General features: G+C 42.0%; 1 protein-coding gene across 1 annotated transcript in view; it reads left to right on the top strand.

Annotated features, from left to right (window-relative positions):
• The window catches only part of DUSP23 (dual specificity phosphatase 23), a 38,029-nt gene extending 25,727 nt beyond the window's left edge, over positions 1-12,302 (top strand). The window contains exons 2-3 of the mRNA XM_078669196.1: positions 513-801; positions 10,489-12,302. Of these exons, the coding sequence (XP_078525322.1) occupies positions 532-801; positions 10,489-10,674 (456 nt within the window). The 5' untranslated portion in view covers positions 513-531 and the 3' untranslated portion in view covers positions 10,675-12,302. The remainder of the gene's footprint in view (positions 1-512; positions 802-10,488) is intronic.
• Positions 12,303-15,744: the final 3,442 nt, after the last annotated feature.

Here is a 15,744-nt window from a genome sequence, read left to right as displayed (position 1 = left end):
GACTTATGATATTTGTCGTGGTATTGTCTTTAATAAAAGTATTACTGAATAAAAGTGAAAGGTAAACCGTGCCAAAAAGAAAGGGAAAACAAGGACAGTTGTCTAAAACAAGTGTTAATTTCCAACAATCCCGGGGGAGTTCGGGATATTGTTTGGGTTCATACCTCAGCAAAATATTGTGGATGGTAAGTTTGTGTCTGCTGAGACATTTGGCCACTGTTTAGGTTTTAGACAGTGGTACACCTCTTAGTGTTCGAAAAATCCCCAGCACCTTCTTTTTGGACATTAAAATTGAGCCGAGAGTGACAACAGACAGGAGCTGGAACGTAACAATAATCAGGATCTTTTCCTTTCAAGCTTGTTTGTGGAACCAGTGCATCCATGGACTGATAAATAGGACATAACAGAATTTTTCTGAATACGCAAAACTGAAGAAATAACTTTCTTGTAATTTCATGGTGACACTATTTTATTTTAAGTGCTTTATTAAAAAACATTTTCTTTGATTCTAGTTGACTTTTCCAGAGAGTGATGGCACCACTGAATCCACCAAACTTTTCCTGGGTCGAACCGAACCTTCTGGCAGGTCTTGCACTGCCACGGCATCCAGGTCACTATGAGTACATGTACGCAGCTGGTATCCGCCACCTCGTGAGTTTGACAGAGCGGAACCCTCCTTACCACGACACATGCCCAGGCATTCAGCTTCATCACATTGGAATTGTAGATTTCTGCGCCCCATCTCTGGACCAGATTAAGCGCTTTATCAAGGTTGTGGAAGATGCCAGAACCAAGGGTGAGGTGAGTACTGGTGTGTGCTGCTTAGACTGAAATTAGAAAACATATTAAATGGTATGTGGTGGCCTGGTGGGCCATGGGTAGGGAGGTCAAGTTGTGGATCCGTGAAGGATCTGAGAGGTGGCAGAAAGAAACAGAAATTCTTGTGCTAGAAGTGTTGACAAAGCCAACAGGTCTTTCTTGATGCTTTTGCAGAACAATGTTTGTGCCTTTACTTATAAGATATGTTGGTGCCAGCGTTTTTTTGTGTTTAGTTAATTGCTAAGAACAGCACTGTTACAAAGAGAGAGTGTGTGTGTGTGTGTGCGTGTGAGAGATACAGTGGTGAGGAAGACGGTGGTGATGGTTACTAAAGATATTTTATTATAGCAGTCAGGTGATCTTAGCAGTGAAGGTTACATTTATACTATTGTATCATGTGTGATATTAGACCGCAGTAATTCATTTTGCGGATTTCATATCTTGTTTCAGTAGTTTTACATTGAGATACCTCGCATACCTTTCTATACAAGGTAGCAATTAATGTGTCACCTATCATCTAATTCACATTAGTGGAGGAGGCTTCTTTCATATTTTGAAAAAGCAGCGTTACCTAAAATTACAGATTATACTAGCATAGCAGCATTAAGTATTTTCACTTGTTTCTATAGATTTGTCTGTTCTTGCTTTTTACCTTATTTTCCACAATACTAAGGCCTTGATTACAAGTACGTCAGTGTTTTTTTAGCCCTGCATAAACCCCTGTTTGTTGGGTGGTAGTGACCACATTCAGTAATTACTGGGTGTTTTAAGTAGCTCAATCTTCGTTGCAATTTATCAGGGAAAGGTGTACAGTATTAACGGTACCTTACAGATTGTGGTGCGGGTAACACCAACATCTGCATGTTATTCCCCAGAAACTTGTAATAGAAACAACTTATCTCACCCAATAAATTAAATAGCCCAGGGTATCATTAGTTATCTGGTGTGATAAAAAGCACCTATATTCCAAAAAACATGGAATCAGAGCTTTAAATACATAGAGATGCAGCACATTGCACTCACAAAAGTGTTATCATCTGCCACAGAACAATGAAAATTGACAGTTTACAAGGTAAAATAAAAATATTCAACAGTGGGTATACCCGCTTCCTTTGGGTCTATTGGACTGAGAACAAAACAATAGGGAGTATAGAATCTTCACTGCTCTCACATATAAGTGTCACCACAATACTCCTGGTCTTACTTTTCCAGTTTAAAATGTAACTGTTCATTTGACTTTCACTCGAATGCGGATGACATCCATATTGTCATAAAACCACTGGTGTGTAATATTAATATGAGCAATGCATGGCCTACTTGGCCATATTGGTACACTAAATTAAAGACCGCTCCCTGCAAAATAATTTTGTAGAATGGAAAACATTATTTCCCCTCTAAAAGTCTACCCCGGTATACATCTGGTATGTTTTGTTTTTGTTTGAGTTAAATAAGGATTTGACTATAGACCCACAGATTAATACTACTCTAGACCACATTGTTTACAATCCACAGCTTGTTAAAAGGAAATTTAAATCTTCCTGGCCACATTCTCCCTGTGAGAAGTGAGTATACATTTCCTAATTACACTCTGGATATAAGAGGTCTCTAACTTTTTAGGCCTTGCATACCAACCAGCGTGAGCTGTCTGTTTTCAACAAATACCTTTTGTCAGATTATGATGAGCACAGAATCCGCCCATTACTTACCATTGCTTATCTTTACTGTTGCTCTCATTTGCTTGCTTTTTATTTGTTCTCTTGTGTGAGCTTGTCTTCTTGTGATTTTCCCTCCCCTGGAGCATGGACAGATTACTTGTGTACTTCCACTGCTTGCTTTTCAAGCGCTACATTTTTTCTATTGAGTGAAGCACTCCACAAAAGGGCATGTGCTTTCCAGTTGTCTCCCTTGTGTACTTCCCTGCCCTCACTCTGTATTGCTCTCTGTCACCTGTGTGCTTCTTCACCTTCCCTCCACGTTCCTCCTGCCCTCATGTACTTCTCCCTCCGTGTTGCTTTTTCACTCGTGCTTTTTCCTCGCCCTCTCCACATTGGCCTATCTCAACTGTTGCTTCTTCTCCCACCCCCCGGCCTACATGTTGCTTCCTGCTACCTGCGCTCTCCTCATTTGTTTCTCCTCGTCTACCCCTTTAGTGTTGGTTCCCCTTATTCTCCTCCTATGTGATGCTTCCCCAACCCCTGCCCTCTGTGTTGATCCCCATCACACGTGCTTCAATAATCAACTTGACAAATAAAAATAAAAAAAGCGATTGTGTCATTTTGTAGGTGGGCTTGTGTCTGGAAAAAGGGTGCACACACCATGGCATAACGCCTTTTTTTTTTTTTTTTTTTTGTGCTTTTATTTTAGCCATGCTGCACGGCATCGGGTTGCTGTACAGCATGGCTAAAAACTATTGGCCAACAGACCTAGTAGTTTTACCAGTCCTTGTTTTAAACAACGGATTACACTGAGGGGCTGAGTATTACTTCCTGTAACCCATCTTAATCCTCATGTAAAGCGCTCTGATACCTCAGGGACTAGACTGGCCTTCCTTGTCTCCTCGCTGTGTCTCCTACCCCCACCTCTTCCCTCCTTCATTCTTTGCTTGCCTTCCCCTATTCCTTTCCTTTCTCCCTGGAATCTCTTTCCCCCTGCCTGCTTTGTTTATCCTTGTGCCTATACTCAGCTTAATCTCCCTCTTGTCGCCCTTTTACAGTATCCCCATACCCACGCCATGAACTAACGGATGTAACTCGTAATTGACGTACCTTCTGTTACAATGTGTAACTTGCCACACATGTAACGCTATATAGTCTGACTCTCTAAATTGGCCCCCTCAAGTATGCCCTTGTCGGAAACACTCCTACTCCCCTTGTTTGGGATGGATCCAGCATCTTTTCCCTGGAGTCTTGGAGACCCTTCTGAGAGAGTCCACAGTGACAAGGGACTCTTACATAGTGGAGGACTGGGATTGATCCCCTTACCACTGGGAGCCGTCTCCTACCCTCGCAGAAGTCGGACACGGTGTTCAAGCTGGGTTTTTCTACCCCCTCCTTCTTCTTTCTTCTAAGTGTGCCTATGACCTAAGCACCCCTCGCGGCACCCGCGATTATACCAAAAAGCCGGTTTTATGGTCTGCTGAGCGGGTTTTTAGTGTTTATTTCTCTGATAGTGAAACAAATATTAGCTGCAGCCAGCACATATCCGTTCAGTCTTCCACTCGTTGCAAAACACCTATACAGTGTCTTTACAAATTCAAAACTGCCCCAATTTGAAAACATGGACCACTTTTCTTTCTATGTAATTCACTAATGGGGCCACTTTTATTTTGATGCCCGGCCATATATTCTGTTCCGGTCCGTACATGTGTGTGTGTGTCTCAAGTAAATGTAGTGTGGGGGATTTGTAGGGATTTCAGATGGTATAAGGGTATGTAGTTATCTGCTTGTAAGTTGGGTGGTTTGGTCTGATATATATATATATATATATATATATACATATATGTGGCCATATGTGGGGTGATGTGGGAGAGATGTGTTGGTAGGTATGAAAGGCTGAGAAGGTCTGTATGTGTGATGGTCCTGTAGTAAGGATGGGGCCCGTGTGAAGCCTTTGTGTGAGTGGTTTGGGGCTGGGATGAGATGAGTTGACGCTGAATGTGTGCGAATGTTTTTGATTTGGCAGACAAAAAGAGGGGCCAGAGGGGGTGGGTGGATGTTTGTAGAGGGAGGGACACTGAAGGCTGTGTTGGTGAAATTGTTATGGCACCTACTTTCCCACAGACGTGCACGCACATGATTACCAAACATAGGCCTTTTCTTCAAAGGACACATTTCTTATTATTTAAACTGGACTTGAGGTAATTTCCGGCCATTTTGGCACACGTTTGGGTCACACGAGAACGAGTGAGATTGTCGTTCACTCTAGGAGACTCTGACGAGGTCCGGGTTTCTCGGGGCAGCAGTAGACTCGCCAGCTGCACCCTTCTTTCTCTCTCCGGGTGCATTTTTCAAGCCGGCCCATAGGGGTCAGTGCAGTCCCACACCTGGGCAGAAGAAAAGCGTCTGTGGTATAGGCAGATTTATTGGAGTTGAATTTATCTCCGCAGATGCTTCCGGTGTATTCAAGTTTGCTGCTTGCATAGGTTCGAAGCGCTGAAATTCTGGTGTGATAGGGCGTGAAGAGATGGTGAAATGTGTCGGGGAGGGTGTGCGGTGGGCGTTGTTCAATTGGTAATGTTATGCCTGCCTCCCTGAGATGCCCAGTATGTGCTTTCAGGCAAATGTCCTCAGATGTCCTTTCGGAGAACCGTCGCCACTGGTGTGACCACGTATCGCTGACACAATATTCAATACAGACGTTTACATTAGAGGTTTTAAAGAGGTTTAAACGAGATTGTGACCCTTCAGGCTTGGTGTGTGGAGATGGAGGGAGTGTAGGAGTGCTGAAAAAGGCAGATATTTTTGAGCAAGAATACGACTCCTGTTTCAAATATGACCTCTGGCCCCAGTCTTTAAATTTGTGCAGATTCTGTTCACTCGTGGCTAGTTGGCAATTCGTTTCTAACAGGTTTGTCATTCTCATTTAACTCGCTTAGTATTACAGCCTTATAACCTATGCAATTTGTATTAGGGATTGCTGCCAACGAGTACTTACAGAAACCGCCGTACATTCACAAATGTTTCTAAAGAAATGTCTCTTTTAGCCCCGTCCTTTTCAGACGGGCTCGGCATGACTTACTGCTGCAGTAAAAGGTTCCTTATCTTCTTTATGGGGCGAAACAGATGGCCTCATAAAGATAAGAAACCTTTTACGCACTAGTAAGTCAAGTAAGCCAGTCTGAAAAGGACGGGGCTAAAAGAGAAAGAAGAACGTCACTAGGACCTCTTCTCCAATGGCTGGCCACTGTTTAGGACGCCAGCCAATGGTAAAGAGGGGCGGGGCTTAACCTCGCTAGAGAAAAATACTCTGTCATTAAATCTCGCCAGCTCGACTGCGCATGTGCGCAGTATTTCTCAGGTCGAGAGCTAACGAGGTCATAAAAAGTGGAGGAGGAAAGCAAAAAGTCGGGGTCCCGAGCACTTTATTAGGGATCTCTTCCTGCGTGAGTGAATAGATCTCTACCCCAAATTTGTTCAAATATGTTTATTAATTTCACTTTACAAATTGGAACAGAGAAATGCTTACATCACAACATTAGCATTGTAATGCGTTTCATTTTACCCATCATAATTGTATCTTTTCATAATAGAAGTAAATTACAATATAATAAAGTGATATAAGGCATTAACTTGTGCTAATCCATTACTGCTTCTTTGTGGTCTCATTTTACAATATAGACATAGTTTTTAATTCGGTGTTCACTATTGGGGCTTGGGCTTCACTCTGCATGCGAATACTGAAATTATACCGAAATGTGGTGGGTTTCCCCACTGATGGAAAGAGGTCAAAGGGAATGAAGGAAGAGGCAAATATTGATATTACTGTGTCTAGATGCTTGTTTAGATTTAATATGCACAAGCTGTAATCTGGTGGAGAATTGTAATCCGAAATCTGCATTGATGGGAGACATTACTTTACTGTGATCTCCTACGGATTAGATAGATCCCTGGCGCAGAGGGTCTCGTCTGCTCACAGTAAGCCACTCCATGTCAACCATATCTGGAGGCAGGATCGGGAAGGCAAGCCCTACAGAACATTCTGAGAACCGGGCTCCAGAAATTACCAATATGGGACTACAGGGGCCCCTGGAAAAACACATCACCAAGAAGCAGGGGGTGTTACTTGTGCCAATCCCCACAGAATCAGCTGAGCATATCATTTGTTGTTGACCAGCTTTGCTGGGTCTGAGGTGATTATATAGGGCTCCTGGTTTTCCGTTTAAACTGATTTTTACATATAAATACAGACCGAAAACATTTTTTCCTTTTTTCTATATTTATATGTTAAAACGGCAAACTACTAGTAAATTTTGCCAGGCTGCTGTGCTTCAGCCCAGAGTTGCCACACCCCTCTTCCTTTTGTTGCTGCCCCAGCCCTTCTTTTGACCTCAGCATCTGTTCGGTAAGTGTATTTGTGTGGCCTCAGGGGACAGATTAATGGCGCGCCACGCCATTAGGCTCCAAGAGCTTCGGACCCGCGAACCCCCCCTCATGTGTGTCAGCCCTGGCTGAGACAGTTTACCGGGCACATACAGCCGCACCCAAGTACTTCACAGGTCTAAGACCATTTATTTGCTAACAAGGCTTTGTTGTGTTTTCTGACCCCATCTTAGCGTTCCTGCCTCTCCTCTCTGCATATTGCTGGGAGAATCAGCCCCCGACATTTTTCATAGTCCCTACCCCGAAATTGGGCTCTACATCCCAGCCCAGGTAGAAGGGAGCAGGGCATTAGCAAAACAAAGGATTCTTGAGGATTCTTGGCAGGGCACATTAGTGAGCAATCACTGAGGTGTTACTCCTGCAGCGCCAAAGGAAGGCAACATGTGTCATCAATCTCCATAAAAAGGGGAATAGGGCACTCGAAAGTCAAACACGGACACCCACAAAGAAGCCTATTTTATCACATTGTTGCGGTTTGTGCTCGCTATTTCCCGCGCAGCAAAACAATTTGCGTAAACTCAAGTGTAAAGTTTTAAAATACCTTTCATACTTTACTGGGTGCTATTAACTTGAACCGTGTAGTTAATGGCCGAGGATGGTTCCATGAAAAATAAAGGGCCCTCTTTGCCAATATTCTCCCTCACAGACACCGCTATACTACCACGTGCACATTGGAGTGGACGGGTCTTGACTCTGCCACCACCAACCAAAGGCCCGCAAGCACACATTGCACCGAGAGTACCAGCAATACCTGCAAATCATGCAAGTGACCACATCACATTTCATGACGCCTGACATCATTGATGAGTAACAGAAATTCTGTCATGAAATGTAAGACCATTTTACAAGTAGCGGTGTGCAAATTGTAAACTTTACCGAAATTAGGTGAAATTAGAAACTTTTTCAGAATCCTTATCCTAGTCCCTGCATCTTGCAGTCCCATGAACCAAGTGTCTGCCAGCCCAGAATGGCAGTGGGCAAACACACTGGCTCATCGGCTACAAGATACGTGCTTGACATTGTCTGTAGTCCTGCCGCCATACAGGTGTTGTTAAATACAGTGTGAAAATAGTCAGCCTTATTAGATGCATGCAAGAAGCAATTCAGTCTTGTTTGCCCAGTGACCGAATATGCCGTAAGGTCGAACTAGATTTGTATTTGTTGTGGAAGCAGGTCAGAAATCTGTACAGTTTACTCAACTGAAATGGCATCGGTCGTTTCATTTCAGGATGCGTTACACATTCTGTATCCGCACTTTAAATTCGGCAACCATGCTGTGATGACACTGAACAGCACTGTGTTTTTATAATGGCAATAATACAATGCAGCATTTGTTTTACATCAAGGGCTGGTATTCTACATATACACGTTTTGTTAAAAAAAATGTTAATAAACGTTAGTGCGCAAACGCAGTTACACAAAGGAAAACTGAAATTCTCAAATTGAAAGGACTCGATAGTTATGTAGACAGGTGCAGCCTGTGTGAGGTTTTGCGTTGCCCCAGTCACTGTTTCCACTCCTATATTTGAGGACAATATTCCCCAGTGTAAAACTTTATTTCTCATTACACCGAGATCACCTTCTATTGCAAATACCTGGAGTTTAGCCGTCTCTCATTAGGCCCTTCCTCTGCTGCATGTGCCTGTACAGTGTTCAATGGTGAGTGGTGATTGTATATGCTGAGGGCTGTCCGAAATAATGTGGTCAGGCCCAGGATGTTGGGAAAACATTAGCCTATGTTATCTCTTGTTCTGGGTCTGCAACAACTAGTCCTAGATGCAAGCCTTTGAGCTGGACGCACACTTAACCCCATGTCTGCCTGCGGCATGGTGGCTTGTGGTGTCCCTTTTGCATTGTGACCGGTGTGTGTTGAGTTTGTTACAATTTAGTTTGTTGTTCCCTCGGCTCTTGTGTCTGTGTACTAGCAGTTGCACATGTGTTTTTGGGGACTGAAATAAATGTGGAAAAATACTAGCTGTAGCGTCGTCTTTTGCTTGTGGCAAAAATAAATGCGGATAAATACAGAAAAAAATGCCCAAAAAATAAATATGGATAAATACAGACAGAAATGGCAAAAAATAAATACCATAAAACAGGGAGCCCTAATTATACCCAAGAACAATGTTCCTTCAAAATGCTGTAAGATCGTGCAAGGAGGCTCTAATGTTCATCTACACTACCACAGTGCTGATGAACCTTGCACAAATTGGCAAGTTCTATGCGACAGCTGGAAGGACTCTACGAACAATGCAAAAATCGATCATGAAAGTTATTAAAACATGAGCTGCTGATCACCTACTGTGGCGGCAACACAGGCACCATATGATTTCTATACACCGTTTACCTGTACCACTGTTCATTCTTTTACATTGTACATTTTATTTTGGGAGTACTGTTTTTCCCATATGCCTGCCTAGGCATACAATAATTACATTTATGCTTGCACCACACAACATTGCATGAACACGCACCTATGCCTTACAGTTTTGCCCGGTGGTGCCTTTCTGCATTTGCTAAAAAAAAAATGAAAAGCTATCTGCTGCACCCATATTATTTTGCTGTTGCACTTTCAGATGTTCTTAAATTTATTATGGGTGACACGTCTTTACATTTTTATAGACCTTTTATTATTAGATGTAGTATGTTTTATGACTTAACACACACACAGTATTTGTAAATGATTTTAGGTAATCATACAATAAAGAATTTTAACCTACTTTACTGTGTTTGGTTAAGGTCCGATGTGTCTGTGGCTCTAAGGCACCAAAACAAGGTCTATCATTTGATTTGATTTTGGCCAACTCATAGAGGATTGTGTTCCACGCGATCTCTTTCTGATTACAATTTCTGCAGTTGTGGATCTTATCCAGGTACCTTTTTGGAGGTTGGCTGTCTGTCCCTGATTATTCGGCTGGTTATGTGGGCTCTGTTTCTGATCACATAACGCTGGGGAGGCAAATGAAGGCAATGGGTCTATGAACAATTACTCTATAATACATAGATGTATCCGTCCATGAACTGTGGGAAGTGATGACTGTAACCTTGATTAGTGTGCAAGATTACATACAGTACAGTGAGAATGTTATGTGTAATTGCACTTGGAGAGGTGATGGGGTCATACCCTAATCATAGTGTAATGGATGCAAGGCCTACCGTAATAGCATTGGGGGGGCTGTTGGATCTCCAGTTAATGCGAGAGTGCAAATTGTTATTTCTCTCACTAATTTCTGTAGAACGTTAAATGGCCTGACCTGGATTAAAAAGGCGGAACAACGTTTCTAACTTTGCTGGTGATAAATCTAATATTTAGTGTTGATCAGTTTTATTCTAGTCGTGATAAATGAATGCTAAGAAAAATACAGATATATATATTTTAGATTTATGGCATTTCTGAACAGCTTATGGAGTTGATTGATGAAAGTAAGTAATGTTCTGTTGTGTCTCAGTGTTCTTTAGCATACAGGGTGTTGTTGTCCACTATTTCTGAACTGGAAGATTCTCTGGTGTGCATGATTTTGTTTTTAAACTGCGATGTCCATATTCTGTTCTCTTGTGTCTTGTTGTTTCTCAGGGAGTTGCAGTGCACTGTCAACTTGGGTATGGGAGGACAGGCACTATGCTCGCCTGCTACCTGGTGAAAGCCAAGAAGGTGACTGGCATTGATGCCATCAATGAAATTCGCAGGCTGCGCCCAGGATCAATAGAGACATCTGAACAAGAAAAGGCCATCATCCAGTTTCATCACCATATCAAGTAACATCTCAGCTGACAAGGAGATGTGAACTACTAAATAAATTGCCAATTTAGTAATCAGGGACTGAAGTTCAGTTCACTTAACAGTCTGTCTATCATTATAATCCAGCCAGGGAGATTCTTTGCTGATCGTAATGAAACACCACTTGCTTGGGCTAGAGGTCCTCTTAGGATCCACCCTTACATTTGAATCTTAGGTGTCATCTGCAAGAGCATGAGGATCACAGAATGGAGTTCCCTGTAGTTTTTTCCTTCAGTTTTGAGTTTTTATATTTTTATCTTCTTAGCATAAACTAATTTGTTCTGGTATATCAAATATAATAAAATAGAAATATTTTGTTAACTGCTTAGATGTCTGTGATCATTTTCTGTCAACATCTAGATTTTAGTGAGACACAATAGTGAATTGAATTTTTTTAACTACTTGAATAAATCTACAACTTTGTGTCGCCCAAAATAATGCTCATCACCTGCTGTGTTGTGACCCTAATGTAACGCTTCAAATTAAATATGAAATTTGATTTTATAGAATTGAGACTTTTTTTTAAGCTACCATGAAAAACTCGAGAAAGAACCAAACCACCTGCTGCTTTTCATCATCCTGAAACTCATCTGATGTTTCCCAACACAGGACTAATATAAAACCACCGTTGCCTCCTGCTTCTATTCCCAAAATGCAATACAAAAATACAATTGTGCCCATCTCTTCGTTGGCTGCCTGCAAATTAGATGATCCCCTGCCATGCGTCCACATTGACTTTCCACACGAAAATGAAACCTGTGTTTTTGACCGATTCATATGAGTCCTGTAGATCCTCTGACTACCTCATACAATCCCGAATGACCGTGTGCGCTTGCTAAATGGTGTAACAAAGCACTGGATAGTTATTCATTGTGTTATAGGAAACACCGGATGTTCAGTCACTACATTATGGTAAACCTAGGATGGCACTACATTATGATAAGAGGCTTCTATAAGATGACTGAAGGCAGTCCAACCACTGATATATGCAGCTGGGAATGCCTTCCACCAAGTTTATGAGGGCTCGCATATTTGTTGTTGGCCATTGATCAAGTGGAGGTTTATTGTGTGTTCTATGTTGGTTGTCATGCATGAGTGCCAGAGGGTGTCTGCTGTTGTTTAATGGCGATCTTGTAGACGCAAATAAACATGCAGTGAAACAACCGAATGGTGTAAAACTGATATTTTTACTTGCAAATATATACCATCTTACACTTATTTGAACTCTGCATGTGTTTGGAAGCAGCCAGGTCTTTAACCCCTTGGCTGCGAAGCCTTTTCTCCCAAGAATGTTAATCCCTTTATTGTCTATTCGTGCTTAAGTCGCCATAACTTTATTATACTTAAGGTATCCAAGCCAAATATTTGTTTTCCAACATCCTAGGGTTTTCAAAGTTACCCAGAGTTTGTGGATTTCCCTGGAGGGGACTGAGAAAATAGCCTAAATATAGCCAATGTTGTGTTTTTTGTGAAAGATAGGAAAAAAGTGCTCTGCAAAAAAGTATGTTTATTTCCCTAGAAATTGCATCAATTATGGTTTGCTGCGCTAAAGTCACAATTTCACTGGCTTTCCGTAAGCTGCAGAGCTAAATAAAAAAAATAATACTTTTTTACCACTGTTTTGTCATTTTTCAAAGCGGTAGCCCATTTTTCCTAATTTGTTTGCTGTCAACCTACTTTCCGTTTGTGGTAGAAACCAGGGTGAAACCCATGGGTAATCCTGGAAAGCTATAGATTTCTGAAAAGTGAACATAGTTATGAATTCAGCAATGGGCCATTTGTGTGCAAGGGGTCCTTCAAAGTTTTCCCAAAGAAACTAACTGTTTAGCATGTGATAGAGCAAGATTTCGCATCGCGACTTGCTCGATTCATGAACCTCGAAACCGTTGTAACCTCGTAACGAATTGTACGTTTTACTAATATCTTTTATTTCCGATATATATGTATGATAGAGAAGCTTGCTTATGTGTTTTACTAATACGATTAATCTGTGTTTCTAAAATGGCCGCTGCTTGACTTTCCTCTTCTGCGCATGCGTCAGTCACACTCACGTGACTTCGTGTAGAGATAGTTTTGGAGGGAAAGGGTGCGCATGCGTAATAAGCAATAAGATGGCTATAACGTGGTGAAGCTTTGTGCTGCTGCTCTTGTGAAATTGTTTGTTGCACTTACCAATAATGCATAGTATATTTTTATAATGATGAACCTAAAATGTGAAATCATGACATGTAATACATTCATTTATTTTTATGTACTAATTTGTTTTCGCTTACTTTTCATGTATCCTCGGCACTGAGGGGTAATGGGGGCTTGGGAGTCCATCTTGGAGGGTACTTCTGCGCAGAATCAATCGATGGTGAAGATGGCATTGAAACCAAGCCAAAGAAGGTTGTTGGCAGAGCCTGCATGAGAACATGCACCTTCACCCAGCCAGAAGCATCTAGATTGTATTATATTGTAACACATTGTATTCTTTTGCATTGTATTCCGTGCGACTTCTCGTGGGAACCCCAAATCTTGCTAGGCGGCACCTTAGGATGCAAATTAGGCCTTAGAATAGTCTGTTCTGATTGGTGTGTTAACCAAAGCCTACCTTAGGACCAATCCAAATTGGGGATTCTGACACTTTGCAACATTTGGGGGGTGGTACCCTGTCCCAAAACAGTATAACTAGCCTAGGTTTAGCTAGAGAATTTGTCCGACTTGTCTGAATAGCTGACCTGTCACTGACCCAACGCACTCAATAGGTGACTTGATACAGAGGTGCTGCGGAGCTCTCAGTCCGAAATTTGACCATAGACTCTGAAGGTTTTACTGAACCTTAAGTGCTGGCGGAGCACTTTGCTGGGGAATTCGCTGACCCAATCGGGGTCCTGACTGATAGCTGCAGAGAGGGTGGAGCGCAGGCGTTGCTTCCGAACTGCGGGTGCTGGTCGTATCCTGGTGGTCCTGTCCTGATCCGAATCTAGGTTTCCTGTCCTGTCCTGGGGTGTCCATTCTGCACCTGCTGTCCCACTGAGGGTTATCCTTCCTTGAGGGTTTTCCTGTCCTTAACTGACCCGTGGCCAGGGTTGGTTTTCACACCAGTCTAGGTAAATATTGCTCTGAAATTCTTAAAACTGCACCTTTCTATTTTTCTGTCTTTGCTTCAATAAAGACATACCTTTGCACGTGATAATTTTCCATGCTTCCTCCTGCAACCATTGCATTTCATAAAGTCATTTGCATTTGATTTCATAGCGTGTTCCTATGTTACCCTACCTTTTAGAAATCATTTTCTGTATTGCAGTTTGCAACTTCCTGATATGGTTTTGGTTTTTCTCTCGAAAACTGACTAACTCAGATTTATAGCGTGTTCATCTTGCCCCTTATCTTAGTTTTCCTCTCACTTAGCGGGTTCCCTGTCGCACTTGTATTCTATTGATAAAGCTGTATGACTGCCCTTATTTGAATTTAAGATAAACTTTTCAAAACTTCCAGTTGTCCGTGGTCATTTTATAAAAAGCAAAGTCATATTTTGAATGGTGTATTTTGCTGCCTTTCCTTTTACAGCTAGCTCCCTGACCCATCGTGGTCATAGGTACCCATAACGGTGGATGGAAAGTTGGGTACACTGAAAATAAATCGAAAAGGAACTCACAATTATTGGTAGTAGATTGTGTGGGCACCTGATCAATGTATATGATAAAGTAAAGTATATGGGCCCGAAGCGGCGAAATTATTGGTCGGGTGACCCGCGATCTCTAGCAGTAATTTTCTGGTAGCAGAGTTCTGGTTAGGGACTAGTTAAAGGATAGGTAGGACTAGTTAGTCTAAGCTAAGTCGGATGCTGCTATAAGAGTAGGCGCTTCAAGAGAATTGATCACTCGCTTGAAAATTGTTTACTTTGAAAAATTATGAAATGTTTTAAAATTGTTGTTCTTGTTATTATACTGTTATATGTATTAATCCATTCGTACGTAAAGCGTCTTGCATGTTGTTAAGAATCCCCGGGGAATTGAATAGCGAGTGGTGAATAGAATCCATTCGCATTGAGGTCACCTGTTTTAAGGAAAGTTGGTGCAGGTTAGGCAGAACTGGAAGCACTAACTAGGGTTTTCTGAATATATGATTGAATAAATGTTAGTAACGAGGTTCATTGGCAAAATTCCCATTGTGGCGTAACCTAGTCAGGGTCACATCGGAAGAGTAGCGGGTTCATCGGAGCTTGGGAAGTAACAGGTGCCCCAATGCTAGTGTGAAGGGTAGGCAGAAGAGATCTACCCGTAGTGAGTGAAAAGTAAATGGAAGTAGTTTACTTGCAGCGAAATGAATTCTTTCCTGTCTAGACACTTGAGCACGGTGGCGAATGTGTATTCGTTGTAAATTAACCAAGCACTAAGCACTTTAAAAGGAAAGAAAGTTTCCGTTACCTTGTGAAGGAGGGACGTCACTCCGTGCCGCGCTGGGATTGGTAGACGCAGCGGGCTGATAGCGGAGCTGGAATTGTAAAGGAGGGGCGAACGCCGGAGCGTGGGAACTGTCTCCCGAAAGGGCCGCGCACCCATTGGTCGAGATTATTTGAACTCGTGCATTTCATTGGTCGCACGAAAATAAAAGACGCACTCGGATTGGAAGTGATTTTGTAAACAAAATCACTCGTAAAATCGTATGTGGCATTCGTATAGACCGCGTACCAGACCTGATCCACGTTATATGGGATTTGAGAACGATCAGTGGAAAGGAGTTAAAAACGACATTATGTACGGAACTAAGAGAAAAGTATCTCTTGTAAATAAGGTGAAGAATTATTTCAAAAAGGACAAGCCGATTAAAACTAGAGAAGGTGGTGTCATACCGCAACCTAACACTCCCGCATCTTTCATGATGTTCGATAAAGGGTACAACACGTGTATGGTTGGAGAATTGGGTGAAATACACGAAAGATGACGGGGTATTGGCTTTTCCGTTAGATGGAACATTTAACAGAAGAATTCCATTTAATTTGAGAACCCGAATGAATGATTTACATCCCAGACCTAGATTAACGCAGTATGAAGCGCTAGAGGAATG

The sequence above is a fragment of the Lissotriton helveticus genome, chromosome 12, assembly GCF_964261635.1.
Source record: "Lissotriton helveticus chromosome 12, aLisHel1.1, whole genome shotgun sequence".
Lineage (NCBI taxonomy): Eukaryota > Metazoa > Chordata > Amphibia > Caudata > Salamandridae > Lissotriton > Lissotriton helveticus.
Note: the sequence above shows the minus strand (reverse complement) of the source record. Positions and strands in the feature narration are given on the sequence as shown.